The 27827-nt window shown below is 45.6% G+C and overlaps 1 protein-coding gene across 2 annotated transcripts in view; it reads right to left on the bottom strand.

Annotated features, from left to right (window-relative positions):
• Positions 1 to 27827, bottom strand: part of GNAO1 (G protein subunit alpha o1) — a 175074-nt gene that overhangs the window by 94676 nt on the left and 52571 nt on the right. For both annotated transcript variants that reach the window (XM_081015876.1, XM_081015875.1), the window contains exon 3: positions 11992 to 12133. In XM_081015876.1, the coding sequence (XP_080872002.1) occupies positions 11992 to 12133 (142 nt within the window). The remainder of the gene's footprint in view (positions 1 to 11991; positions 12134 to 27827) is intronic.

Here is a 27827-nt window from a genome sequence, read left to right on the forward strand (position 1 = left end):
CAAGCTCTTCTGGGGAGAGCATCCCACAAGTGGGGAGCCACCACAGAAAAGGCCTGGTTCATGAGAGCCAGTGTGGTGTAGTGGTTAAGAGCGGTAGTCTCGTAATCTGGTGAACTGGGTTCGTGTCTCCGCTCCTCCACATGCAGCTGCTGGGTGACCTTGGGCTAGTCACACTTCTCTGAAGTCTCTCAGCCCCACTCACCTCACAGAGTGTTTGTTGTGGGGGAGGAAGGGAAAGGAGAATGTTAGCCGCTTTGAGACTCCTTAAAGGGAGTGAAAGGCGGGCTATCAAATCCAAACTCTTCTTCTTCTTCTTCTTCTTCTTCTTCTTCTTCTTCTTCTTCTTCTTCTTCGTGCTACTGCCCTCTGGACCTCTTGTGGAGGAGGCAAATAAAGAACGGCCTCAGATGATGATCGCAAGGTCTGGGTCAGCTAGCATCTCTGTTGGGATGAACTTATTTCAAACTTGATGATGATAGTGCTGCATTCAAACCCACTTTGAGCACAGTAATCACAAATAAAAGGTATATCAGGAGTGGAAAACCTTTTTCAACCCAAGGACAGCCACATTCTATTTAGAGGGTCACATGCCAGTGGTGGGAGGAGCCAGATGAAAAATGGACAGAGAAACAAAGGTAAATGTTACCTTTATACAGTAGGCTAGTTTCCACACACAATCACACACCCATGTGTATCCTCCACCCAGAGAAGCGAGAGGCGTTATCAGGGTTCAAGACACATTCCAGTCAGGCAAAAGCCCTCAGGGAGCAAAGAAGGGTCAAGTGAGGAGTGTTGTTTGGGGACCATTCCAAGAAGCAGACAGAAAGGCTAGGAGGGCCACTCTTGGCCCTTGTGTCTGAGGTTCCCCACTCCTGGGGTATCTACCGGTAAATAAACCTGACTTGACATGAACTGGGTACTTATGCGATCAGCATGGAATACCCTCTTCACATCTGTGCGGTTGTGCTCCCGCACCGCTTCCCATGCTGCGCCAGGTGCTGTATGAACTGGGGGATCAGCAAAGGGGATTCAGGGCAGAGCTATGATCATGATGGAAAGTTAGTCATTTACAGACAGAACATGGCCTGAGCCAAGGAGGGGGGTCACCAGAAGCAAAGGAAATGTCAATCCATTAGCTGGGAGATGCCCCTGAAGAAACCTCACCATTTCTCCCATCTAGGTGGGTGGCCGAGAGCAAGCCTTTCTTATTTTTGGAACTGGTGGAGATGCACAATTCACGATGATCAAAGAACACCAAACAGGTGCTAGGCACGTCCCTGTCGTCCCCCCCCCCTGAATATCGAGTCTGTCACTCTGCATGTGCTGATGGACACATGACCACTTTCCCATTAGTAATCCCTCAAAACATCCCCTTCCTGGTAAATTGAAATTAAAACAATAATTTCAAATGGAACCATCTGGACTGTTTGTCCACCAGTTTTGCAGATGTGCTGGGCTAAGCCCACCGCAGATTCAGAAGGGGAGGGAGTTAGCAGTCTCCTCACTGACATCTGAGCACATGCACGACCAATCTCTCTTGGTTTGAACATCAGGCAGGAGATGGCACCAAGAACCCAGAAGACAGGCGTTCCTGCCATTGCTTCTGCCTTGACTGTTAAGAAAGGAGACACATCTGAGAAAGCAGGTTTGGGTCCATGAAAGCTTTCACAACAATAAATGAGTTGGTCCTTAAGGTGCAGCGAGATTCTTTTAATTGTTTTTTTGCCACAAGAGACTGACACGGCTACCTCTCTGGACATTTTTATAAAATACAATAGTAAACATCTAAGGTGCATTCAAATGTGGGAATTCTTGTGCAAGTTCTCTTGGTTAAAATGTCCCTGTTTCCTTTTTTCTGTTGCATTTTGAATTGATACACCACCATGTGGCGCTAAGTATCATGTACATCAGTGGGCGCAGTGTGACGCTTATGTATGCCACCAGATTCGCTGTGACATGCGCTTCTATTCCCCCACAGCAAGAAAGAACTGTATGTCAGAAGATCACCCCCAAATTCACCCCACAAATGTTTGGGTTAATGGGGTTGCAAATGCATAGCAATTAATGCACGAATGAGCACAAAGAGTTCACGAGATTCTGTTGGGAAAACAGAACAACGTGCTGTATGAATGCAGCCCTAGAAAGAAGTTTCAAGTGTTTACAGCACTCCACATATATCATTTCAGAAATCTGTACAACAACCCTGCAGGATAGGGTCAGGATCCCAGGTGCTGAGGCTGAGAGAAACTGGTTCCTGACTAAGGCTACTGAAGGCTACTACTTTAGTCCATGCTAAAGGCAAGGTTAATCAAATTCATAGCTCCAGCACAGATTTAGGTGCATTTGAGCACACTGATTTCAATGTGCCTAACCGGGCCATATCATCACTAGACACTTTTTGTATTGTCAGAGACTAGAGCGGCTCATTCCTCAGGTGCGTGAGGCGGTGGTGGAGATGATTCTACTCTCGCCCAGGGAAGAAATGAACAAGAGTTGCTAGGCAACAGCAATGTGCTTGCTGCCTCCTGCAGACCTGATTGGCTCTGAATTTGGTGGCATGTTCCGGCTGTGCACATGGGGAAGTGCGCTCTGTGGAATCCCAGCAGTCTCCCTCCCGCGGCTAACTCAACAGGCAGCAAAGCCTTCCTATGTCTCTGTTGCCTAAAGGTTAGCAGCATAGGAAGCTATTTTTTCCAGAGTCAGGCCACTGGTCTATTTAGCTCAGTGTTGTCAAGCATTGACTGGCAGCAGACATTCCCAGCCCTACCCAAAAGATGCTGGAGATTGAAGCTGTGACCTACTGCATGCAAATCAGGAGTTCTGCCACTGAGCTATGGCTCCTCCCCAAAGGCTGGAGCAGCCTGGAACAGTCCACCCAACTCCCAGAAAGAGGAAAGCGCCCTCAGGGAACCAAAAGAAGTGAGAAGACTCACTTTGGTAAGGAACGGCAGGAATGGACTGGGCTGGAGCAGTTGATGCTGCTGCTTAGGTGAAGTAAGGTCACAATCATGCAGGAAACATAGGTATGGATCCTAGGAAGGCTGATGGGAGTGTGGAGCAGACCAGGTGGAGGATGAAAATAAGGAGTGGAGGACCTCAAGCCTGGGGGCCAAATGCAGTCCTCAAGGTCTCTCAAACTCAGCTCTGCATCCTCCTGGTGTGATTTTGCCTGGCAGGAACAAGCACATGAGCTGCGTTCATGCCTCCCGCTTGCCTGGATGGAGAGGCGGGTGCAGTTGTGCAGAGACCTCCAGCTCTTGCAGGACTGGAAAGTGGCCTACTACACAATGATTGAAGTCCCATCTGTTGCTCTGCCCACTTTTGTTTCAGACCACACTTAGTTTTGCTTCTGGCCATGCCCACCATTGAATGTGGCCCCTTGGGTTGTGAAAGGCTTCCCTCTCCATGGAAGAACTGGTGTGCTTACTGGTCTGCACTTACATGAAATAAGTTTTTTTAAAAAAACGTGGCAGCACCTACACTTTGGAACTCCCTGCCTGCTGACATCTGGCAGGAGTCTCCGGGGAACCTTTATCGGCTTCTGCTTAAAACATTTTTTTTCTTTAGGCAAACATGTAGATGTCAACATGTTTGAATCTTTGTTCATTTTGATTTTCCTTCAAATGTTTTAAGTGCTTCCTTTTAAACTCTTTTCACAGATAATTTTAATACTTCTTGTAAACCATCTATGACACCTTGTGTTTCACAGTGGGAACAAAAGTGGGCTAGAAATGGAAGGGAACTAAACACAAAATAATATGGAAGGCTTTGCTTGGGGGGAGGGAATTGTTTGACAAAGAGCTTTTTTCTTTGCAGTTTAATTAGCGGACCTCCACCCCTTGATGTTGCCACACTCAAAGGTGGCTAGAGAGAGAAGGTTGGCCGTATCCTGGCCCAGTCCAGCTTCATATTTTACGCTGCTGATAGCAAACGCTCCTTTCTTTCTTCTCACCCTGATAAATGCAGCTCCAGGTTCAAAGAGAATCAAGGAAGCGGGCTTAAATGATTACTTCTAAGTGAGGATTAGAGATGCTGCCATGACGACAGAAGCTACATGACCAGGATGTAGAGCAGACTTCAAAAACACCACACTGGTCGGCACTCCGGTTACATTTTCAGGAGAGCCACACAGACAAGTACAGACACACGGCTGCACGTCCCTCTGCCTCCACCAGGCCTTCCCAAACAGGGGTGGTGGCAGAGTGGGAAGGCCCCAGGGGTTCACAGGCTGACTGCTCTCGATCCCACCTGGACCACTTTGTGGAATTCAGGCAAGAAGCTGGACTCTGCTGTAGAATGCTCAAAGCTACAGAGGGCAGATCTACAGAGAACCATAGAATTGTAGAGTTGGAAGGAACCTCAAGGGTCATTTATTCCAACCCCTCTACGATACAGGCATCTCTACTAGATCATCCATGACAGGTGGCCATCCAACCTCTGCTTAAAAACCTGCAAGGAAGGCGAGTCCACTATCTCCCGAGGGAGTCCTTTCCACTGTCGAACAGCTCTTACTGTCAGAAAGTTCTTCCTGATGTTTAGCTGGAATCTTCTTTCTTGTCATTTGAAGACATTGTACGCATTGCCTTGCCTGAGAACCGCTATGCAAAATTTGGATAAATGCGAATTTCAAGGGCTGGCTGTGTTACTGCTGGCATACTGTATCAGGGAGTGAAGATTAGTCAGGTTCCCCTTTACTTGAAAGCTGAATCAAAATTCTCCCCTGTGCCTAAATAAGCCTTTGTGGCAGCAACTCTCCAGGTGTCAGGCAGGTGTATTCCCACCACTTGCCACTTGGATATGCTAGAAATGAGACAGTCTTTAAACCTCTTTTGTTGACCACCAGCATTACGTTTTCCATTTTTAAGTTCAGAATAGAGTAGTTGCTTTGGAAGACGATCATCAGGCATCCGCACAAATTGACCAGTCCAGCGAAGTCGATGTTGAAGAATTATTGCTTCAACACTGGTGATCTTTGCTTCTTCCAGTACACTGATATTAGATCGCCTGTCTTCCCAAGTGATGTGCAAAATTTTTTTGAGGCACCGTTGATGGAATCTTTCGAAGAGTTGGAGTTTATAAGTGGTCCATGTTTCACAAGCATATAGCAAGGTTGGTAGTACAATAGCTTTGTAAACAAGCATTTTAGTTTCCCTGCGAATGTCCCAGTCCTCAAACACTCTGCACTTCAATCGGGAGAGCTCAGGCGATGCTGGATTTCAGCATCAATGTTGACCCTTGTGGAAAAATAACTGCCTAGGTAGGAGAAGTGATTGACATTTTCCAATGTTACACCATTGAGTTGGATTTGTGGCGCTGCAGAGGGTTTATTTTGTACTTGTTGGTGCAGCACTTTGGGTTTTTTGGATGTTGAACAACAGGCCAAGCTTCTCGTAAGCTTCTGCGAAGATATTTAGGATGGTTTGGAGGTCATCCCCTGAGTGTGCACACACTAGGGAACTAGTGTGTGGGAACTAGGCCACATTCACACTGCACATTGAAAATGCTATAATACCACTTTAAACAGTCATGCCTCCCCTCAAGGAATTATGGGAGCTATAGTTTGTTAAAATGGGATGTGGGTGGTGCTGTGGGCTAAATGGGATGAGCTCCCGTTGCTCGGTCCCAGCTCCTGCCAGCCTAGCAGTTCGAAAGCACGTCAAAGTGCAAGTAGATAAATAGGTACTGCTCCAGTGGGAAGTTAAACGGCATTTCCGTGCGCTGCTCTGGTTTGCCAGAAGCGGCTTAGTCATGCTGGCCACATGATCTGGAAGCTGTATGCCGGCTCCCTCGGCCAATAAAGTGAGATGAGCACCGCAACCCCAGAGTCGTCCGCGACTGGACCTAATGGTCAGGGGTCCCTTTACCTAGTTTGTTAAAGGTGCTAGGAGACCCCCATTCCCCTCACAGAACTACAATTTACAGAGTTTCCTGGGAAGAGGGGTTGACTGTTAAGCCACTCCAGGTCTCTCAACAACTCTCAGAAAACTTAGCAAACTATAACTCTCTCAGAATTCTCTGGGGGAATCCCGGACTGTTTAAAGTGGTGTGATACTGCTTTAAATGTACAGTGTGAATGTGCCCCCCCCCCCACATTTGTTGAATAGTCAACAAATGTTGACTATTCACAGGAACCTAAATAGTTATGTTTCTGGGGGTGGTAGCAGATTCAAACAAGAAAGGAGATTCCAACTAAACATTAGGAAGAACTTTCTGACAGTAAAAGCTGTTTGAAGGAATGGACTATCTCAGAAGGTGGCAGACTCTCCTTCAATGGAGGTTTTTTAAGCAGAGGTTGGATGGCCATCTGTCATGGATGCTTTAGTTGAGATTCCTACATTGCAGGGGGTTGGACTAGATGACCCATGGGGTCCTTTTATATTTATATAATTCCATGATTCTATGAAAACCTGCCCCAGGAAAAGCTGCAACCTTTACAAAATGTACCAAGTTGGCCGATTTACATAATATATCTTGCATGATTTCTCTCTCTCTCTCTCTCTCTCTCTTAATGTATTTTCTTTTTTATAACTTTTCCTATTTACTATTTTATTTCAAGAGTGGCAAAGAACTCCAGGTTTTGAAAAAATTGTTAAGTGTGCTCTCATGCTTCAGGCATTTGAGTTGGCATTGCCAAGGCACTTTCAAGAAGAACTTTGCCACCATAAGGTCTAGAAACTTGCTTTTTTTTTTTGAAGAAAAAAGAAAAATTCATAAGAAAAATAACATTCAAGGACACATTCAGTGCTTCTTCCATGGAATTCATCCTAACAACCCCAGCTACTAATTTGAGCCACACTACTGCCTCCAAATAGCTTAACAGAATCTGGCAAGGCTACCATTTGAATGTCTACTCTGGAAGATTTCTCTCTCCCATCAATTAATATCAAAGCCCTATTTGGCTGTTTACATAATCCAGTGTGCATTAAACATGATTGATTCCGGTATTATTGTGTACCAGCTAGCTGATGCAACAGCTGGACTGCAGTCATTTTGACCCTAATGTCCTCCCATTTTAGAACATTTGCCATCCAAAGGTTATGAGGTGCACTCCCTGAGGAAACAAAATCAGGTTGCATCTCCCGCATGGCCCAACTGATGTCTCATGAGTGGGAGATGTGGCCCGTGTCACCATTCCATCAACTCTTCTGTAACTCTTCCACATTTTAATCGAAGTGGGGCTGTCAAGGTGGGGCTTTGGGGTAGAAGTCCATCCTATCCCCAGAGAATGATGATGAAGGACCTTAAACACAGCAGAGTGGGCTTGTCACATTGTGAAGCAAATGAAGTAAGCCACATTGCCACCTACAGACCCACCTCAGTAACACCATTAGCCCAGAATCTAAAATTACCTAACTTACATGAAGGGGCTATCTGCTCACATGGGGCTTGGGGTTGAGGGGGTTGCTTGCTACTCAGTGTGACTGCAGCTGGTCCTGGGGGGCTTCCATCATCCTGTGCAGCTGGAGAGGGGGTGGTCACTTGGTGCCACCCACCTTTCACTGCGCCAGACCCTCCATTTTGGGCAGGCCTCACCTAGAGGGCCAATTGGGACAGAGGAATGGGGGACGGTTCCCTCTGCATCAAGGGAAGATTCGTTTGCTTCTGAACTCTTGGGAACGCAGACAAGAGAGGAGAATGAGGGCCATGCCACTTGGCGAAACCCCCATCGCAGCCAGCTAATGGATGGCAAGAAAAGGAATTGCGCAACCAATCATGAGCAGTCCAGGCAGCAATAAACAAAGGGGATGGCAGAGCACAGAACGGACAGCTGGCCATGGGGCAAATGGTGAAATGCCCCTTAGAAAAAGCCTCCCGAATAACGAACAAAGCGGAAGAGATCATGATGGGCACAGCAATGTCCCTCAGGGTAGAAAATAAAGCTGCATTATGCTTAGTAAATGATTTGTTTCATTTGAGAACTGACATACTTGGAGAGCCATAATGAACATGAAGGCAGTCCAAAGGCATTGCCCAGCATTCTTCACTCCCATTTGGAAATAGCTTGAAAATCAATTTCCAATTTCTACAAGTCCTCAGACCTAAAGTGCTGCTCATTCATTCCCCCCCCCCTTTCTCTTTGTCTTTCTCTCTCTCTTTTATTTAGGTGGCTGGCCTTAGAACTCAGGTTTCGCTAAAGAATGACAATAATCCACTTGATTATGACATGGAACGCCAGAGGAATTTTCCCTTGACCCATTTGCATTTTACAGGGCTGCGTGAACTTCTCCTTTTATGCTACATAATGTGTATTGAACTTCATTTCATGCCGGATAATCTTCCTTGAACAGTAAAAGGAATACACGAAAAGTACAGCTCCTGCCCGATGGTGCTTTCCTCCCCTGATCATCCCTAGCTTGCAATAGGAAAATGAGTGGGAGCTGAGTGGATGCACCTAAGAACATATCAAGAGCCTGGCCATGGGATCAGACCAAAGGCCCATCTAGTCCACTATCCTATTTAAACACAGGCCAACCAGAGGCCTCTGTAAGGCCTGCCAGCAGGACCTGAGTGCAAGAGCCATTCTCTCCACCTGCAGTTCCCAGTCCAAATGCGAGCGTTTGGAACTGGGCCTGGAAAGGAGCAGCAACCATGAGCTGTGAGATATGGAAGCAGGCAGGATAGAAGTTCAATAAGCAACATGAGCACAACTCTTCCTCCCTCCCTCCCTCCCTCCCTCTCCCCTTCTGCATTGTGCACCCTTTCTATCTTCCATTGGTGAAGTTCCCATATCTACTACGTGCAATTTCCACAACAAAGAAAGGTACTGTGAAGAGGGGGGTATATCTGAGGTGTTGGCAGCTTCTTCACTGAAGTCTTCACCACCAGCAGAATATTAAGAGACCCATCTTTCCTTCTGACACCCCCACATAACCATTGGGAGGCCAATTCACATGCCTCTACGTTCAGCACTTGATAACGGTCACATTAAGTGCAGGCCTGCATATGCCAGGAATAAGCCAAGCCAGATCTAATGCCACAGTTCCTCATAACTTTTCATGTCGACTCCAGCCTACAAAGCTCTTGCATCAGTTCACACATTCAGCTGTGAGTCATTCCCACTGAGCTACTGATCTGTGAAAAATCAAGTGATTGATGTGCATGCGCATAGCTCAAAATCCCACAACAGAGTGCAGGGAATTGGTTTTGTAACACAACCCTGCACCGCAGCAGAATGATATGGAAAGAGCTGACCAGGAGATAGAAAACTGCTAGTGTTTCCAGGAACAAACTCTCAACTAAATAAGCTCCAGTAATGAAGGGATGCAGCCAAGCTGTTTGACATGGGAAATCATCATGCAGCTCAGCTAGACACTCAGAAATGAAGTCTACGAGAGCAGAACTAAGAGTCACATGGGCTGGATCTAGACGCATCAAAGAAGTGTTTCAGCTTAAAGCGTTGTAAATTTAAACAGGGAAAACAGGTAGAGAAAAGCAGGACTCCATGTCGCCATCTGGTGGCACAATGTTATATCACACATACAACACATATAAATCAGTTTTTCTTTACCAGTCTAGCTGAGTCCATGGACTATTCAGAACAAGTTAGCTCCCCTAACTTAGGCACCTCAATGCCACAGTTCAAAGGCAGTCCTTAAGCTTCAGGTGATTATCATTCTCTACAGCAGGCATGGGAAGACACCTGGTTTGTGGGCTATACCTTGTTTTTTAAATAAAGCCCCCGAGGTCCAGCAACTGGAACCAGGTGCACAATGGCAGCTTGGGAGGGGTGGCAAAGCCAGTTACCTAACTGTGTTCTAAAAATTCTATGCTGGGATGATCTGCCTAAGACAACTTCCAATCTACATCCTGAGTTATTGCAGGTCCGGATTCTAATTTATGGTCAAGGGGCTTGGTTGTTTTGGGGACTGCATTTTTATTTTTAAAATTTATTTTGGGAAACGGTGTAGGCACTTTACCTGTTTGGGAGGGGTTCTGAGCTTCACTAGTTTTTCTTTTGTGAATAGGTTATTTCCGTGGTGTCCATGACTGTTTTTTAGACCTCCAAATGTGCCCCTGCACCCAGAGCAGACTGCTAACCTCTGATGCAAAAGAAACAATGTGCTTAAAGTAAGCAAGAGCTGCTTTGTTTTCTATGGGGAAAAGTGTGGCTTTGTAAGAACACCAAAAACAAGGAGTTTCATGCTCACAGAATTGGGAAAGTGGTACCTTGGCCAGCAGCTAGACATGCCAGAGGGCCACTGTGGGAAGAGTGCTAGGAGACGCCACATCCTACCCCAAACTGGCATGATCACCAGTGTTGTTCCTCTGCATTCTTCTTTTGCATCCGATGTTGGCTGTTGGAGACAGGAGATGGCCAGGGACCACTGCAATGGCATCATCAGGGATGCCACAGGATTTCCTGGGCCTTCTACATTGCATTCAGATTGCAACCCTTGCATTAGCACCCACCCCACCCGACCCCAAAACTATATTGACAAAAGCTGCTGCCTATATACATGTATTAACTTAGCCTAGCCCACCTCACAGGGCTGTTGTAAAGGGTGGGGAAGATAAATATACACAGCCTTTTGCTCCTGGGTGGAAAATCAACATACAAATACACAACGCCACTGACATATCATATAAATAAAGCCAGAAAAAGGAGCCTCCTTGCTTTAACCACAACGGTTACATAGTCCTGATATTTGCAGCAAAACACCAAAACAAACAAGCTTGCCATCCCTAATAAATAACAACAAGGGAAAAAAAGGTGTGAGTTTCGCAATTTTGGCATCTGGATGGCCAAGTCGCAGTCTAGCCTTCCTCACGTCAGATGTTCCCCTACCCACCCATTGAGGACAGTGGGGCTGAGTGAGGATGGGATGGGGGGCTAGCAAATGCCGTCCTGCTCTTGTGCAACTGTAACTGCATGAGGGAAGATGCTTGAATAAGATTCATGTGCAGGGAGTTTTCTTGCAAAATGGAGAGTCCTTTGACTGCGCACCCCGAATGATATCGTCCAGGAAGAAAAACAGCAACCCTGATCGTTTGCTACCTGCCACTCATTTGTTTATGCCATTAATAGCCAGCCTTATTGTGTAGCTGTCTCCAACCTGGTGCCCCCCCCACTTGCCTTGGTCCAAAACAGGTGGGGAATACCAGTTTGAAAAATGGTGTTATTGTGGAATGAGCTTTTCCTTCAAAAATCACTTAGCGTTCCATAACACATTCTACCCAGGCAGCAAGACTTTTCATACTACAATAGCACCCGAAATAATAGTTTCTAATTCAGCAGTTGTATACCTGCTGGTGGAGAGACAATGAGCATGGCTGTGCAAAATGTGCAAAAATTAGTTCCAGAATCAGCTTGCATGTGCAACTGGAACATTGCAGTTTACATCCTATAGGCTTACGAGATATTAATTACTTAAATTTATATCCTGCCTTTCCTCCCAAAGGAGCCCAGGCCAGCAAACAAGTGATAAACAATTAAAAACATATTAAAAATGTATGTGTACAAGCTGGTGGGTTTTTTTCATGTTCCTGTCATTGCTGATAATCTATTTATTGTTGCAACTTATAAATTGGGACCAGCTTACTTATGAGATTGTCTTACCCCACATATATGCCTGCTTGACCACTTCAGTCTGTGGAAGTGTCACTTTTACAGGTGCCATATAAAAATGTTCTGCATTTGTAAGATATCAGTCTTTTAGTGTGGCAGCCCCTACACTTTGGAACTCCCTGCCTATTGACACCAAGCAGGTGCCTTCACTGTGTTCTTTTCAGCACCTGCTAAAATAATTTTTTTTTAGCAAGTCTCACCAGATGTGTAGAATGCAGGTGTATGTTTTAATCTGTTTTCAGTTTTGCTGATTTTGTGTTTTGAATGATTTGTAGAGTTGCTTTGTGGCTTTTTCACTGATGATACTGTTTTATTCTCTTTGTAAACCACTTTGAGGGTTTTTAGACAACCAAGCAGTGCATAAATTCTATGAAACAAACCAACGAACAAACCAGCCCACTGCAAATCACTTGTTCCTCACTTACCCTTCTCTCCTTGTCTCCATATTCCACGCCCAAAGTGTCCATTGCACGGACAATGGCTGCCAGTGACTGGATAGTGTTGCTATAGACCACAGGCTTGTACTGCTTCACATCTTCACCAGAGAAGCCATCTTCGTGGATGATCCTTTGGGAGAGGGGAAGGAAACAAATGAGCTTGTAAAAGTCTGAAATAGTGCTTCATTTACAATGAAGTTATTCCCAAACCAATCCCCAAGATTCTGCATAGTGTTAAGAGCCGGCCAATGGACATTGCTTGCATTGTGTGAAAACTGGCTCCATATAAGCCTGGCTCTGGCTACTGAAAATTCTGAAGCATTCTTGGAAGAGAAGGCCGTTGATGGCTATTAGTCACAATGGCTATCTTCTGCTTCCAAGGCTTCAGAATACCAGTTGCTTGAAACCAAAGGAGTGGAAAGAGCTCCTGTGCTCCAATCCCGCTTGCCAGTGTCCCACAGGCATCTGGTTGGCCACTTTGAGACCAGGGTGCTGGATTAGATGGGCCTCTGGTCTGATCCAGTAGACTCTCCTTGGGTTCTGACCCCTGGAGATGGTCACGGAAAGCTGGTGGGGATATCAGAGCTGCTGGCCACATTCTTCCTTCTGTTGTTTATCATTGCTCATCTGATCTCTCCGTAGCTGCTAATTGTCCCTGCTCCCCCCTCCCAACCCTTAGGGGAAATTAGCAGCTAAAGGAGAGAGATAATGAGCACAGATAAACAATCAGCGGCTCTGTGGTCCCCTCCAGCGTCCTCTGCTCATCTCTGAGGGATTCTTCTGAATTCACAACACTCAAAGCCTGGTTTATATGTGGCTTCGTTTCATGTGTCAAGAAGGGGTGAAGAATATGTGCCCCCTCCAACGATACTCAACTACAATGCCCAGTATCCTGATCATTGGCCATGCTTGCTGAGGATGATGGGAATTGGAGTTCAGCAATATCTGGAGGGTGACCAGCTCCCCACCCCTTCGCATAAAGTGTAGCCAGACTCTCAGAGCATGAACTGTGAGACAAGGGGTCCTTACTTCTGCCATGAAGTCACTACGTGAACATAAGAACAAAAGGAAAGTTCTGTTGGAGTAGCCCAAAGGCCCATATGGTCCTCCATCCTGCTCTTACAGTGACCAACCAGATCCAATGGGAAACCTATAAGCAGGATGTTAGTACAACAGCACTCTCCCACCTGAGTGATACTGCCTCCAACATACAAAGAGGCATACAAATAAAATGAATGAATGAATGAAAAGTGAAGGCAGAATATGAATGCAACCAGTGGTAACTGAGGCAGACTTGTTGCCCTTCTTTGCAGCTTGTGGTGATGGCGGCAACATTAGGGGGCATTTTCAGTCCTCTAGGCGGAACGCAATGACAATAAGCCGAAGTCTCAGTATCTCCCCCTCTGCCCTTTCAAAAGAAACCAGCCAGTCTTGCTCAGGTGAAGCTCAGCCTGGCTACTGGGAATAGGCATGCCACAAAATAACAAGAGGACAAGAACCTGCACCACGACAACTCATCAGCAATTTTCATTTATGGGAATAAGCAAACACATTGCAGATGGCAATCACATGTTGGCACAAACAGCAGGTGGTGCCTGGGCCTGCAGAAACTCTGGAGGGAATTAAGCAAAACAAATAAAACTGTGTACAAGATGGGTTTTGGTTTTTTTAAAGGGGGAGGCGCAGAGACCGTGAACACTGCAACAGCTCAAGAATGCACAGAGCAGAAGGACAAGGTGTGTTGCTTAGGATGAGCCCCAAGGGTCAGACAGAGAGACTGGAAGGCTGTATTTGGGCCCAGAGCTTAAAGCTCCCCACTCCTAGCATATGCACTAAAAGGGTGGGATAGAAATGTCTCTATGCCTAGATAAAATAAAATACACATCCATTCACATAGCTAGAAAGCAGAGTTCTGCTAACTGCAGGTGGGGAGTGGCACTCCAGTCTTGTTTGCGAGCTTCACATAGGGGCATCTAGTGTGGAACTGTGAGAACAGGACGCTGGTTTAGATGGGCCTTTGGCCTGATTGAGGAGAGCTTTTGTTTTCTTTTGTTGTAGTTAAGTGGAGTCTTTAAAAAAAAATAAAAAAAAATACAGTTGTTGTTTTTTAAAAAACCATATTTGGTCAAAATGGCCACTTTCTTGCATAAGGAAGTATACCACAGAATCTGTAGAACTGCAAATTTTGTCTGGGTTTGGGATCATGCATTGTTGTTGGCAATGCAAATTCAGCAGGTTTGCATCAAAATGTGAACTGAATTAACACTGTCTCCTGTTTCTAACGGTGCACACGGAAAACTGTAAGAACGTGTGTGTGTGTGTGTGTGTGTGTGTGTGTGTAGGTGTGTGAGAGAGCTAGAGAGATACTGGCAGTATAACATAATTCCTCTTGCTGATTTGTGGATGCAATTGCACAGTTCAGCGTTCAGCTGCCGTTCACTGTGCCCACAAAATTACACCCACAATTGATTGTGAGTGCAAAAAATTGAGGCTGTTTAAGTAATAAATGATCCTTGGTATTCCCTCGTCAGACAGCTGCCTGTGTTTTGAGTCACTCCTCAGAACTCCCTGTTCTAATACATCAAGGGCTTCTCTATACTGGTTGTGGGGAACTTTTGGCCCTTCAGATGTTGCTGAATTGCAACTCCCGTCATCACTAGCCATTGGACATGCTTGCTGGGGCTGATGGGAGCTGTAGTTCAGCAGCATCTGGAGGACCAAAAGTGTGTGGGAGAGAGAGTGTGCATACAGGTATAGGGATGTAGGTTAAAGGGACCTTGTCTGCATCATGCCGGGACACATTCTACTACCACAGGTAGGAGAGAACACTGTCAAAATTCATTCCCATAAAACAACAAATTCATGGAGTATAGTGCTGCCAATATCTACTAGTCATGGCGGCCATGTTTTATCTCCATTGTCGGGGGGTAGTATGTCCCTGAATACCAGCTGCTGTGAATCTCAAGTGTGTGTGTGGGGGGGTGCTGTTGTGCTCTGGTCCTGCCTGCAAGCTTCCCACAGGGATCTGGTTGGTCACTGCGAGGACAGGATGCTGGACTAGATAGGCCACTGGCCTGATCCAGCAGGCTCTCCTGATATGCAGGGTTTGGTGGTTTCAATTCCCTGGCGGCAAAGTTGACTGAGATTGTAGCCAGTTTACTCTGTTCCATAGAACTGTATGTCAGCATACTCTGTCTTACGTCCCTCTGTTATGATGCAAGAGCTGCATTTGCCAGCCTGGTACCTTCCAGATGTTTTGGACTACATGCTGGCTGTGGCTGGTGGGAGTTGAAGCCCAAAGCCTCTGGAGGGTTGGTGAAAGTTTTGTTAAAGTTTGACTGAAGACAATACAAGGTATGGTGATGTTGATTCTTCTGCTTTCCAAATTTCTGCATGTTATATTAAATGTGTCAGTTCCAAATTTCTGCATCTTATATTAAATGTTTTCTCTCTTTAAACTTAGGGATCTCCACCTCCCATTTCCATGAGAGCATGGCCTAATTGCAACATTGTGTACTGCAGTATCAATGGAAATGGGGTATGTGTACAGTGGTACCCCGGGTTAAGAACTCAATTTGTTCTGGAGGTCCGTTCTTAACCTGAAACTGTTCTTAACCTGAAGCACCACTTTAGCTAATGGGGCCTCCCGCTGCTGCCGCGCCGCCGGAGCACGATTTCTGTTCTCATCCTGAAGCAAAGTTCTTAAGCTGAAGCACTATTTCTGGGTTAGCAGAGTCTGTAACCTGAAGCGTATGTAACCCGAGGTACCACTGTACTAGGATTAAAGTGGTGGTGTAGGGGGAGTGGAGCTGATGTAGCTGCAAGCAAAACATTTAATGTAACATGCAGCTAGGCCCTGTGATATGAAATGTGCATGTCTTGCTCAACCTGGCAAAAAAGCTCCCCCATTCCACGTCCCAAGCTCAGCTCTTACAAAGCTTACCCTAGCTTTATTGCTGATAACAATGGCTGCAGCATGTCTTGGCTGAGATATTTTGGGCAGGGAAAGTTACACGTGGTTGGCAATATCGACGATAAAACTATCACTTGTCGTATCAGTAAGCCCCATCCTTTCCATGAGCTTCAGCTTCTGTGATACCACAGAATGTCCACAAATATCCCACCTGCTCAAAGGGAAGTCTCAGCCAGATAAAGCTGACATAGGAGCTGTGTTCAGAAGGCTACCTAAACACGGGGATGGGGGCAATGGCACACAAGCCCTGCCCCTAACATTCCTTGTTAGCCCTGGTCATACAATCTTGATTTGGGAATGCCTGCAATGCATCACCTGCAGGGTTCTACTTGTGTTTGAGTAACAGCCCTTCATAGATCTTCCTCATGAAACAAGGGAATATTGGGGTCTGAGTGAGCAGGGCCAACCCAAATAGGGGTGGTTGTGTGCATGCCCCCCCCCACTTTTAAATATCACATGATCAAATGTTGGGTTTGTGGAAGCAGAGGATCAGTCGGGCTTGGCAAAGGGAAACCTCACACAAGGCCTATAAGGCAGGGCTAGCCAGCATGTTGTCCTCCAGATGTTGATGAACTGCAACTCCCATCATCCCTGCCTGTCAGCCATGCTGAGTGGTGGGTTCCGATAACATCTGGAGGGCATCCCCTTGGCTATGCCACACCCTAAGGGTAAGGAGAGCTTGCATGCTGTTGGAGGAGAATCCAAAGAGGCGCTGGAAGGCTGTATTCCTTAGTCTAATTCAAAATAACCAGTTCTGTGGAAGGGTTGGCTACAGGTTTCAAGAAATGCAAACATTAAAATTTATCCAGCTGTCAAATGCATACTTAGCAAGGTTTAAAAGAGTGCTTTTCACAATTGCAATCTGCCTACTGACAGCCTCATCTGCATTCCCTTGGTGTGCACATCAAGTGCTACCAGCAGTAGCGTCCCAATCCTTGCTTATTATTACATTGGCTCATGGTGCAGAATACTTGTAGCCAGGGCTGGGTGGGTGGTGGGAAGACTCAGCTGTACCCCATTGTCTCTTAATGGGCACTGTTTCAAGCAGCACGTGATCAGCTGCTCTGTTCTGACCACAAAGCCTTTGTTAATACCCATGATACAAATGGCCAAAGGGCCCAGCTGTCTTTTTCAGAGCCCAGAGGATGGACCCTTAGAAACATAATCTTGGGTTTTGTAAAGTATTCAAATCTGAAGCTGATTCACAAACCCCAGAAATCAGAATATATAAGACGCTGCTGGGAAAGAACCAGAAATCTGCTCAGCAGTGGACTGAGGCCAATGGCCCATCTAGGCCAGCATCCTGGTCTCACAGTGGCCAACTGGATGCTTGTGGGAATCCTGCAAGCAAGGCAGCATTCTTCCCTCCTATGACTCCCAGCAGCTGGTGTTCAGAGGCATGAAGCCTCCAAGAGTGGAGGCACCAGAAAGGCTGCAATAAAACATTTCAAACAGTTCAGATACATCTTGAAATGGAAGAGAAACAACCACCACCACCACTCATCCTTAAAAACAACCCATAATGGCCCAAGAAGGCACCACATGGGTTCCACATGGTCACAGTAATACTCCTATATGTAACAATCTCCATGTCATAACAGTTTTCATCTCATCAAGATCCCAGAGAGAAATCCAGACATGCATGAATTGCCACCTTTGCAGTTCCCCTAGGGCAAGGGGTATTAACATGAAAAGGAAAGCATATTGATCAGCTCAGGATTTTTTAAAGGGGTGTGTGCAGGGCTTGACAAGTCATAAAAGGATGCCTATCTTAGACCAGCAACCATTGAGACCCCAACTCCCCCTCCCCTAAAGACTTGGCACTCAAGTACGGCCTGAGCTGCCCAGAGAACTTTTCATTATGGGATGGTCTACATGCAATATCGATCCACATATTGATGTACGTACATATTGATCTGAGCAACCCTAATCTCTGAGTGGCAAGAGACTCCAGGGATACTTGCCTTTTCTCAGGGTTTGGTTTCCTTAGGATGAAGGCCCATGGAGGCTGTGGGATCTTTATTTACACATATATATACAACCCAAGTGTAGGATGGAGGGGCTCAGAGCATGAAAATCTTGCTTCCCTATTAGGTTTCCAGGGAAGCTCCAAGTCACAGCTTTGGGTCTGGCACAGAGCAAGGCATGCCTCTGCTTCTCCAGATTCCAGCACCAGCCAAAACCTCTACTTCTCCCTCTCCCTCTCTCTCCCACACAGACCACTTTGGCTTATTGTTTTCCACCCTAGTATGATGTGGCATCCAGCCAGGTGAGGTGCAGATTTTATGCAAACCTATCCTCTTATTTGGTGATGTGTTTAGAGATTCATGCATTTCTTCATAACTAGTAACCACTAAGGGCCTTGAACTTAGTGCTACATTGAATTCCTTCCAAAATCTCTGTAGCTTTTAATATTTCTTACAAGCCCCACATCAACACCTGATTCAGCAGTTGCCATTAAGTTTCCTAACAGTGTCCCTGAACAGCATTACACCAGAGGCACTTTCAAATTGACTGGATGCTGGACACTCCATCAAACCTGGATCTGGTCCTGATTTCTGAAAGTTCTTTATTATTTAACCTGTGACTCTCATGGCCCTAGACCAGCCTTCCCCAGTTGCCTGCCCTCTGGATGTTTTGAGCTACAATTCCCATCATTCTTGATTATTAAAATCATGTACCCACTGGTGGGTACCAGGCTGGGGAAAGCTGGTTTAGAACCATCAAAGAGGAAGACAGGGTTGGTGCAAGGCATTTAAAAGTTTAATTGCACTGGCCACCAGTCGCTTCATGTTACATCAGACTTCTGATGCAATGTTAACAATAAAAACTGTTTTGAACAGCTAGAAAGTTTTTAGCAGGGATAAAACGCCTCCAGTCACAGAAGTCTCACCTGCTCCTATTTTAAAAATTAACCTCAGACTTAGGCCAAACAAAGTTGATTGGAACCTTCAGCACACAAATGGCTGGCACAACCTCTCCAACAACAGGGCTTTTAAAGTTAGCAAAAGGTGAAAGGTTGCACATCCAAAATTCTGCCTCTGTGTGCACAGAGATAATTATACTGTATCAACCTTTGCCAAACGGGTGCCCTCCAGCTGTTCTAGACAACAGCTCTCATCAGCCCCAACTCAGGTTGGTTTGGAGAAAGCGGAGTCACGCCATCTGCTCTGCATTCACGATCCAGACTGCAAGAAATGCATAGTTAGGGGTGCCGCTTTGCCAGGAGGTTGAAGGAGGGGGCAGAAGACAGGGAAAGGAGGAGAGCTGGCCAGAGGGCTAGAACGTGGATTAGAAAAACAGAGCAGGACTGGATTGTTAAGCAGGAGGGTACAATGCAGTGCTGTTTTGGGAGACAGAAAAGAGAAGAGGCCTGGCAGGAAGGGCACCCCCTTCTCCCACAAAAATGCCTGGAAGGTCTTTCCTTTTCATGGTTTCTTAGCTTTCTTCTCCATCACGCCTGCCTTTCCTTCCTGCCTGATGCCACGCCCTGACAGCCCTGGGAAGCTGTGGGTCACTCATCCCAACTTGTAGTGATCAGGGGCTGTCTCACCCTGACTCCAATAAAATGTAGATCTCCGCCCCAGGTCCATTTTGGCTCAGGTTTTGGACCTTGGGTGAATCTGGTGTACAGCCCTAGATTTCAGTAAGTTTTACCCCATGTAGCTGCTCTGCCTGGTGGAAATCTTCATTGTAATGAAAATTATATTACTGTAGCTCAGACGTTGCTAGCTGCTGTCCTCTTGCTATTTTGAACTACAAATCTTATCAGCCCCACCAAATCTGGCTATGCAGGAGGGAACTAGGTTAGGGATGGCTGTGGTAGTTACTGGTACTTGCTCATTTACCTGCAGCTCAGAATCCAGAGTCCTGAACATGTAAAGCTGTTTTGCTGTTGGGATGCAAAAGTCAGGAATCACCTCTTGACAGTAGCTTTGTCCTCTGGGAAGGTGAGCACCCAAATATAATTTAGCAATGTCACATATTTTGAGAAGGTGCCTACCTAAGCATAAATTGGTCAAAGGGTGTGCCCTTGGAAGGACAACACCTTCGGTGTCAATCAAAGAGAAGACACTTTGGAAGTTTTGTATCAGAAAAGCAGCTGCTCTTCCAAAATAGGGAAATGATACCTTCTGTTTGGTAAAGGGACCAAGTGTCCTATCAGGAGAGCAATTCCTGGAATTCTACAGATTAGAGATGCACAAAGATTTCCTCTCTGAAAGTAATATACAGAGGTACCTCGGGTTAAGTACTTAATCCGTTCCGGAAGTCCATTCTTAAATCAAAACCATTCTTAAACTAAGGCACGCTTTCCCTAATGAGGCCTCCCGCCGCCGGTGCCCTTCCACCGTTCGGATTCCATTCTTAGACCAAGGTAAAGTTCACAAATCGGGACACTACTTCCAGTTTTGCAGAGTTCGTAAACCGAATAGTTCATAAACAGGGCTGTTCTTAAACTGAGGTACCACTGTACTAAGATATACTAATGTTCTTACCACTGTGCCAGTATGGATCCTTGTCCAATGGAGACCTCTGACTACTACTACTACTAGTACTATTATTTAAATTTGTATTCCACCCTTCCTCCCAAAGGAGCCTAGGGTAGCAAATATCAAAATGTTAAAAAGATACATTTTTTAAAAAATGGAGTTAAATCATAAAAAACTATTAAAAAGCATCTAGAAACATTAAAAAATAAAACATCTACAAACAATTGCAAAACAAATGCACATTATAGCCCATATTATAACTATAGCCCAATGTCAAACAGCACAGAGGGAAGCAGATACAGTGGTACCTCTGGGTGTGAACGGGATCCATTCTGGAGCCCCATTCGAATCCTGAAGCAAACACAACCCGCGTCTGCACAGGTCGCGATTCGCCGCTTCTGCGCATGCACGTGACGTCATTTTGAGTGTCTACGCATGCGCGAGTGACGAAACCCGGAAGTAATGCGTTAAGTTACTTCCAGGTATCCACGGAGCGCAACCCGAAAACGCTCAACCTGAAGCAACTTTAACCCGAGGTATGACTGTATTCCTGTTTGCAGCAAATGGATCTGTGTCTTGGCATGTGTAATTACAGTGGTACCTTGGTACTTGAACAGCTTGGCTCCCGAACAAATCGGCTTCTGAATGCTGCAAACCCAGAAGCAAGTGTTCCGGTTTGCGAACGTTTTTTGGAAGCCAAACATCTGACACGGCTTCCGCTTGCGTGCAGGAAGCTCCTGCAGCCAATCGGAAGCCGCGCTTTGGTTTTCAAATGGTTTCGGGAGTCGAACAGACTCCTGGAATGGATTAAGTTCGACAGCCAAGGTACCACTGTAGTACATGCAGGCATTTAAAAGCAGTGCTTTCCCCCCAGGGGGCACTCAAGAGTACGCAGTACCGGCACCTCTCTCTCTCTCTTTTGGTTAAAAGGTGTGGCACTTACTGTAATAATTTCACGGAGAGTACCTGCACCTATTTTTCTAGAAAAAAGAGCACTGTTTAAAAGTTAATAACAGGTACAGTCAAGAAAGCCCAACCCACCTTGGCTCCTGCCCTTCTTGTCCATTTTAATCAGAATTTGTTACTGTTGTTTTTAAAAAGTAGGACTACCATTGAACTACCATTGAACTATGGCTAGCTCTTACTCTCTAAAACAGCCTTTTAAAACATCCTTTTAAGGCCAACAGGATCACATACAACCAAACAGGTTCACTGAGAAACAAGAGTGTAGTATCGGCCTAATAATGGCTGAGCATGCTCAGTGGCCAGAGACAGTTGAGTATCTGCACTAGCATTGGGCGACTGGGAAATTGGGGGAGGGGAGAGGTAGCTAGAGGAACAGAAGTGGAGGAAGGCAAGTCTGGCTGGCTGGCACACACAACAGGAACATGCCACACTGCAACTTTCTTGTTGCAGTTTCCCACTTGAACAGGATTCAAGTGGTTAAAATATAGAAGTGGAGGCAAGGAGATATTCAAATTCCACAACGGCTATAGGCAAGAGTCCAGATTCTGAACAATCGCTGGAAGTAAGTTCACAGTATTTCAAAACAGGACCTACTAAACACAGCAACCTGCCCCAGCCTGGTGCCCTTGAGATGTTTGGGGCTGATGGTGATTGTGTTCCGAAACATTTGGAGGGCACCAGGGTTAGGGAGGCTGAATATAGGGTCTATCAGGGTCACTAAAGGTAAAGGGTAAAGGGGACCCCTGACCATTAGGTCCAGTCGTGACTGACTCTGGGGTTGCAGTGCTCATCTCACTTTATTGGCCGAGGGAGCTGGTGTGCAGCTTCTGGGTCATGTGGCCAGCATGACTAAGCTGCTTCTGGCGAACCAGAGCAGCACACGGAAACGCTGTTTACCTTCCCGCCGGAGTGGTTCCTATTTATCTACTTGCACTGGTGCATTTATTTACTTATATTTATTTATGGGGGTATTTATAAACCACCTACTTGTAAGAAAAAATATCACAGCAGTCAACACCGGAAACACAATCCGAACCGTTAAAACATCATGGAATCATAAAATACAAGGTCAAATGGCCAACAGTTAATTGAGTCTCTAAAAAGGCTTGACAAAACAGAAGCCTTTTCATCATGAGTCAATTTCCTTGCAATGTTCCAGCGGTCCACACTGCATGCCTCACAGGGCAGATATATCCTTCAGCAAGTAAAACAGAAGTCCTGTTAACTTCCCTAGAGCACTTTGAAGTCCATAAAGCCCACTTAGTGGTTAAAAGCTCTTTAATTCCATGAGCCGTGATGCAAAGGTCCTGCATGGTGCACTCCTTCCAAAGTCACCTATATCAATTCCAGAGGTTGAATTTTTTTCGCAGAGACTGAGGCAGCTGCAGATTCTACCAGCTACCTGCCAGACGTCAGGCTCTGCATGTCCTGGGCTACTCAAGGAGCCTTTACCCTCTTTGCTTATTTAATGCAACAGATCACATAGGCTGATGCCAAAATTGGCCAATCCATCTCCAAAATGCCATTACATCTCCCCATTCTCAATTTTTGTGTCCCGCTCAAGTTGATAAAATAACCATCTCATTCTCCCACAGAGAAAGCAAATCTCATGGGGGGGGGGGGAGGGAGGACGGTCTCTGCGAGGTAAACATTGGGCTAATACGAATCTTAGCAAAACTGTACTTAATCGGATAAACCTTCTTGGATTATCTGCCGCTATCACCTCTTCCTAGACAGCCATTAATCACCAGCTGATGCCTGGCACCCTTAACTTCTATCCTTTATATATAAACTTGACCAATTGAATCAGCACATATTTGGATCAAGGACAGAAACAAAGGAACGGAACCCTGTGGGGCTGGTTTCCTTTGACTGGCAGAGCAATTAAGATCAACTGCATGTCAATCAAGAATTCCAAAATGCATATTAGGAGGAGAGTACCTTTAGATAGGGTCAATCAAAAATGTTACAAAATAGGGTGCACATTTTTGCATTCTCCATAACTCTTCATCCAAGGAACATTAGCCAATGCCGCCACCCCTGAGGCTCTGTTGATAAGTGTTCCAGAGAAATCAAAAGACTACATATGATTTCATGACATTTGGCTGTCCTAATACATTTTGTTGGCCATAATTACAAAAAAAAATTTAAAAAAATTCCCACCTGGACTTTGGCTTTCAATTATTCAGTCTTCTTGAGTGCATGAGATGTTTTAATCCTGCTTCTTTAAAGAATAGAATGGTCTTTTAGATTTTAATGTAGTGGTTTTGTTTTGTTTTGTTTATTGTAAGTTGCTTTGAGTTACATTTGTAACTTGACTAATAAGTTAATTAACAATATAATAATTAATTAATAAGTTACTTAATAATATAATAACTTGTGTGACATGGAATATTTTAACCCAGGTATTTCAGTCAACAATTTCATTTTTCCAGTTCCAGAAGAGCAGTCCTATTAGTTTGGTTGATATACAAAAAGAAAGAAAGAAAAATTAAAATAAAAAAGAGTCCCATGGTGCCTAAAGACTAACATAATTGTTATGACGAAAGACTCATTCATGTTTTTAATAGTCAATGGCAGCAATTTTCGAAAGCAACTGGAACCAATGGGGCTCCCAACTTTGTAGAGTTCTCTTTCCAATATTAAGAAAAGACATGGAATATTTAGGAACAACACAGGAAGATAGGAGTCAGAGCAGTGGCCCATTTAGCTTAGATTGCGCATACCACCTGGCAATGGCTCTTCGGGGCTAGGTAGGACTTGGTTCATATTTTAATATAAGACAAACTGAATTTATTCCTCACTCATACGGACAGCACAGTGTAGACTTTGCTATCTGTGCAAATCTAAAGAACACACCTGAACATGGATTCATACAGGAAGCTGCTTTTTGCAGAAGCAAACCATTGGCTCCCTCTAACTCAGTACTGTCCACACTGAAGGCTCATTACCTTTGCCCCACGCTTTCTAGGCACAAGGCTGCACTTTGAAGCTGACCTTTAAAGCCACACTTTGATGTCCGAGCATTTGTTTGTTTTTGCACCGTCACTTTCCCTGCCTGCATGAACTCGCTTTTAACTGCTGAATCGGAGCAAATGGCAATCCAGGGAAAACCCGAATTGCTGTTGGTTTCAATTCAGCGTCAAAGAGTGGATCTTCCTAGGGAAAGCAGTGGGACAAAAATAAAAAAAAGAAGCGCTAGGACACAGACCAAGAAAGTGCAGACTTGTGCCTAGAAAGTGTGGGGCAAATGATAAGTCAGTGTGGCCAGTACTAAATTAGATAGCAGAGGTTCTCCAGGGTTTCAGAAAGGGATATGTCCCAGCCCCATCTGGAGATGCCCAGGATTGAACCTGCAACCTTCTGCATGCAAAGTAGGTGCTCTAGCACTGCACTATGGTCCTTCTCCCCATTTTCTGATGCTATGCCTTTTGTTGCAGTTGCAGAAAGGCAACTCTTGCAAGCCATCCATCTTGGCTCAGCACTTGTGAAATGCATCAATTTCATCAGCATGGACCAAGGCAGCCACTGAATGGTGGGTGGGTGATTACTTTTGCTCTGTATTTTGTGTGTATTTCAATTCAGCCACTCAGCTGGCACCTTGCAGTGCCAGCCTGGCATCAACGTGAGAAAAAAGCACAGACTGCATGTGAGAGACCTATCCTCAGTACTAAATCAGAATTGCTGGAAGTCCTTGTTTGAAATGCACGCAGCCCATTGCAGGGAATACCAGGACAGGTGCCACATGCAGAATTCCAGGTGTCAAAACCCCATCCTCAACATGGGAAAGCAGGAACCGAGGAAGCCGCCTTAAACTGTGTCAGATGCTTGCTCCATCTAGCTTGCTCTTGACCACACTGACTGGCAGCTGCTCACAGGTTATCAGGCAGGTCCTTTCCCCAGCCATACCTGGAGAAAGGATTGAACCTGGTAGATGTGCTACCATTTAGTCTCCATGCTGAGTATCTCCTGATTTTATCACAGAGGGATCCCTGATGGTATCAAAATGAATTCTACAGTAAGACTCAAAATGGTGGGCTGGTGGGAAGGGGACCAGGAGAGAAGAAAGAAGCAGGCTATATAATTTGCCTGACTTTACCTGTTCCAACATGTAATGGCTACGTTAATGTTTTTATTGCTTTTCTTTTTTTCAAATCAGGCCCTGCCTTTTTGGTCCTTCCGAGACGGTTCCAAACTGCCTCTTCTCAGAGCTGCATTGTGATCTTTACGGTCAGCCCAGACTGGCCCCGTGTGGCATCCTGCATGTGCCAGGGTTTTCCGATGAGGGCAGGCAGGCAAGCATTCCAGGGGGCTGTGTCATGCTGAGAGCACGTCAAGGAGAGAAAGTGCAGGCAACCAGGATGGAAGAGGCGAGGCTTAAGAGTTGCATTGTGCACACCCCCCTCAGCCTTCAACCTGGATTGGAAGGGAAATGGGGAGAGAAGAGGGAGATGCATTTCCGGGGCTTCAACCCCTCCAGCCCAGAAGCTCATTTCCGGAGTCAAAAAGGGCACAACATCTCCCATCCTTCATCTCCACTTCCCCGTATCTCTGGTTCCCCTTCGCTCGCTCTCCACGCAGCGTTGACACAAAAGTCTGCATTTCTCATCTGGTCTGTTTCGCAGGAGAAGAGGTCAGTAAATAACATCTCAAGGCTCTCTAGAACAAGCAAAAAAGGCCTGCAGAAACTAGAGAAGATGTTTTGAAAAACTATCTCTCCTTTTTGCCTCCCTTCTCTGTTCATGTTCAGTTGTGGCCTCCCAGGGCATTGAAAAACATTGGTTCAAAAACCTAATCCCTTTCCCCTGTACATTAAAACAGAAAGTAATACTATACACACCCTGGGTGTACTTGCAGGGGTGACTTTGTTCTCCCCTTTCTGATGCCATCCCATGCTTGTTCTGCTTCCTTATTGTTTGTTAGGCACTCAAGATCAGCCTTTGACAACGTGGTGCCCTCCAAATGTTTCCCACCAGCCCCAGGCCACATGGCCAATGGTCAGGGGTGTAGCATCCTTAGGAGAGCGCCTGTTTAGGGATGGTTGACTAAAGTTGTTAAGCTGGATAACAGCAGAGGAAACTGGCACCCTCTGCAGCCACCTAATTATCCAGAGTAAATGCCACCGGCACGTCTTGCGGAAGTGACTACTCTAAATGGATTATATAGACTGGAAGGGGGTACTTTCTATTGCCTCTCCTGACAAACAATTTCACTGAATGATCCTGAGCCCCAGTATTCTCTATCCACTTTCTTCTTACAATTTTACAATTTGATATATTAAATATTTTATAATTCCCTGTGTTACAAATCTCCATGGTTCAGAGGTCCATCATTTCATGAACTACCATGGAAATCGAAAACTCTATGCGCAGAATGAAGCACTGTACATCCAGCATGATCACAGATTAAGGGCATTTGTGTCATGGATGTCAATAAGAGAGTTAAGCATCTTCCTGTCAGTGGGGCTTCAATGTGCTTAACTTTGGCTGGAGAGTGTCCATTGTGTCGATTTAAATGCATTTGGCTCTACCATTTATACTTATTTGGTAAATTTCTCATTTTATTATGGGTAAGAGGCTTCCTCTTTGACATATATTGCAGTTTTCTATCTATAGGAATCCTGTATTTTTTATTGGGTAATAATTCAATGAAGGTACAGTCCATTCAAAAAAGGTAACAGTCCAGAAATGGTTCCAGTGTGTGATGAACAGCTATTCTCATGAGCCTCAGATAAGGAGAGGGGAGTTTAAATAGGGAAAAGGTTACGTTCCCTCCCTTTAATATCCGACACTTTCCAAGACAGTCTTGTGATCTGGGACAAGGAAAGTGTCCCTAGGAAAGGAAAGCAAGGCAATTCGCTGTGGGAAAGAGGTGTGTGGGGGGGAGGGGGAAGGTATAAGATGTTGCAACTTTGTAGTGTAGGGGTGGGGAACCTCAGGTGCTCAGCCCCCCCTGGCTCTCAGGACTCTCTTCAGAGTCATCCCTTAGGCTACACCCCTCCCTGCTTCACACCCAGAGTGCTTTTGCCTGCCTGGGATGCTTCCTTGAACTCTGAACATGGCCCTTGCTCATCTGGATGGAATAAAGAGAGGTGCATGGGTGAGTGTCTGTGGAGACCTGCCTACTGTACAACAGTGAAATTTATATTTGTTGCTCTGGCCCCACTGACCACTCGCATGTGCCCCTCCCGCTGAAGGTCGCCCAGAAGAGCACTTGGCCCTTGGCCTGAAAAATCTTCCCATCCTCTGATGTAGAGCCAGGAAGGAAAGCGGAAAATAAGAGTCAGAGAGACTCTAAGACAGAACGGGTACTAAGCACAAAAGCTGCAGACATCCCTGCTTATCATTTATTGTCAACTGTGTGCTAAGCTCTGAAGAGAATACAGACAATGTCCT

Source organism: Podarcis pityusensis, assembly GCF_964106645.2.
Source record: "Podarcis pityusensis genome assembly, chromosome: 8".
NCBI classification, from domain to species: Eukaryota; Metazoa; Chordata; class Lepidosauria; order Squamata; family Lacertidae; genus Podarcis; species Podarcis pityusensis.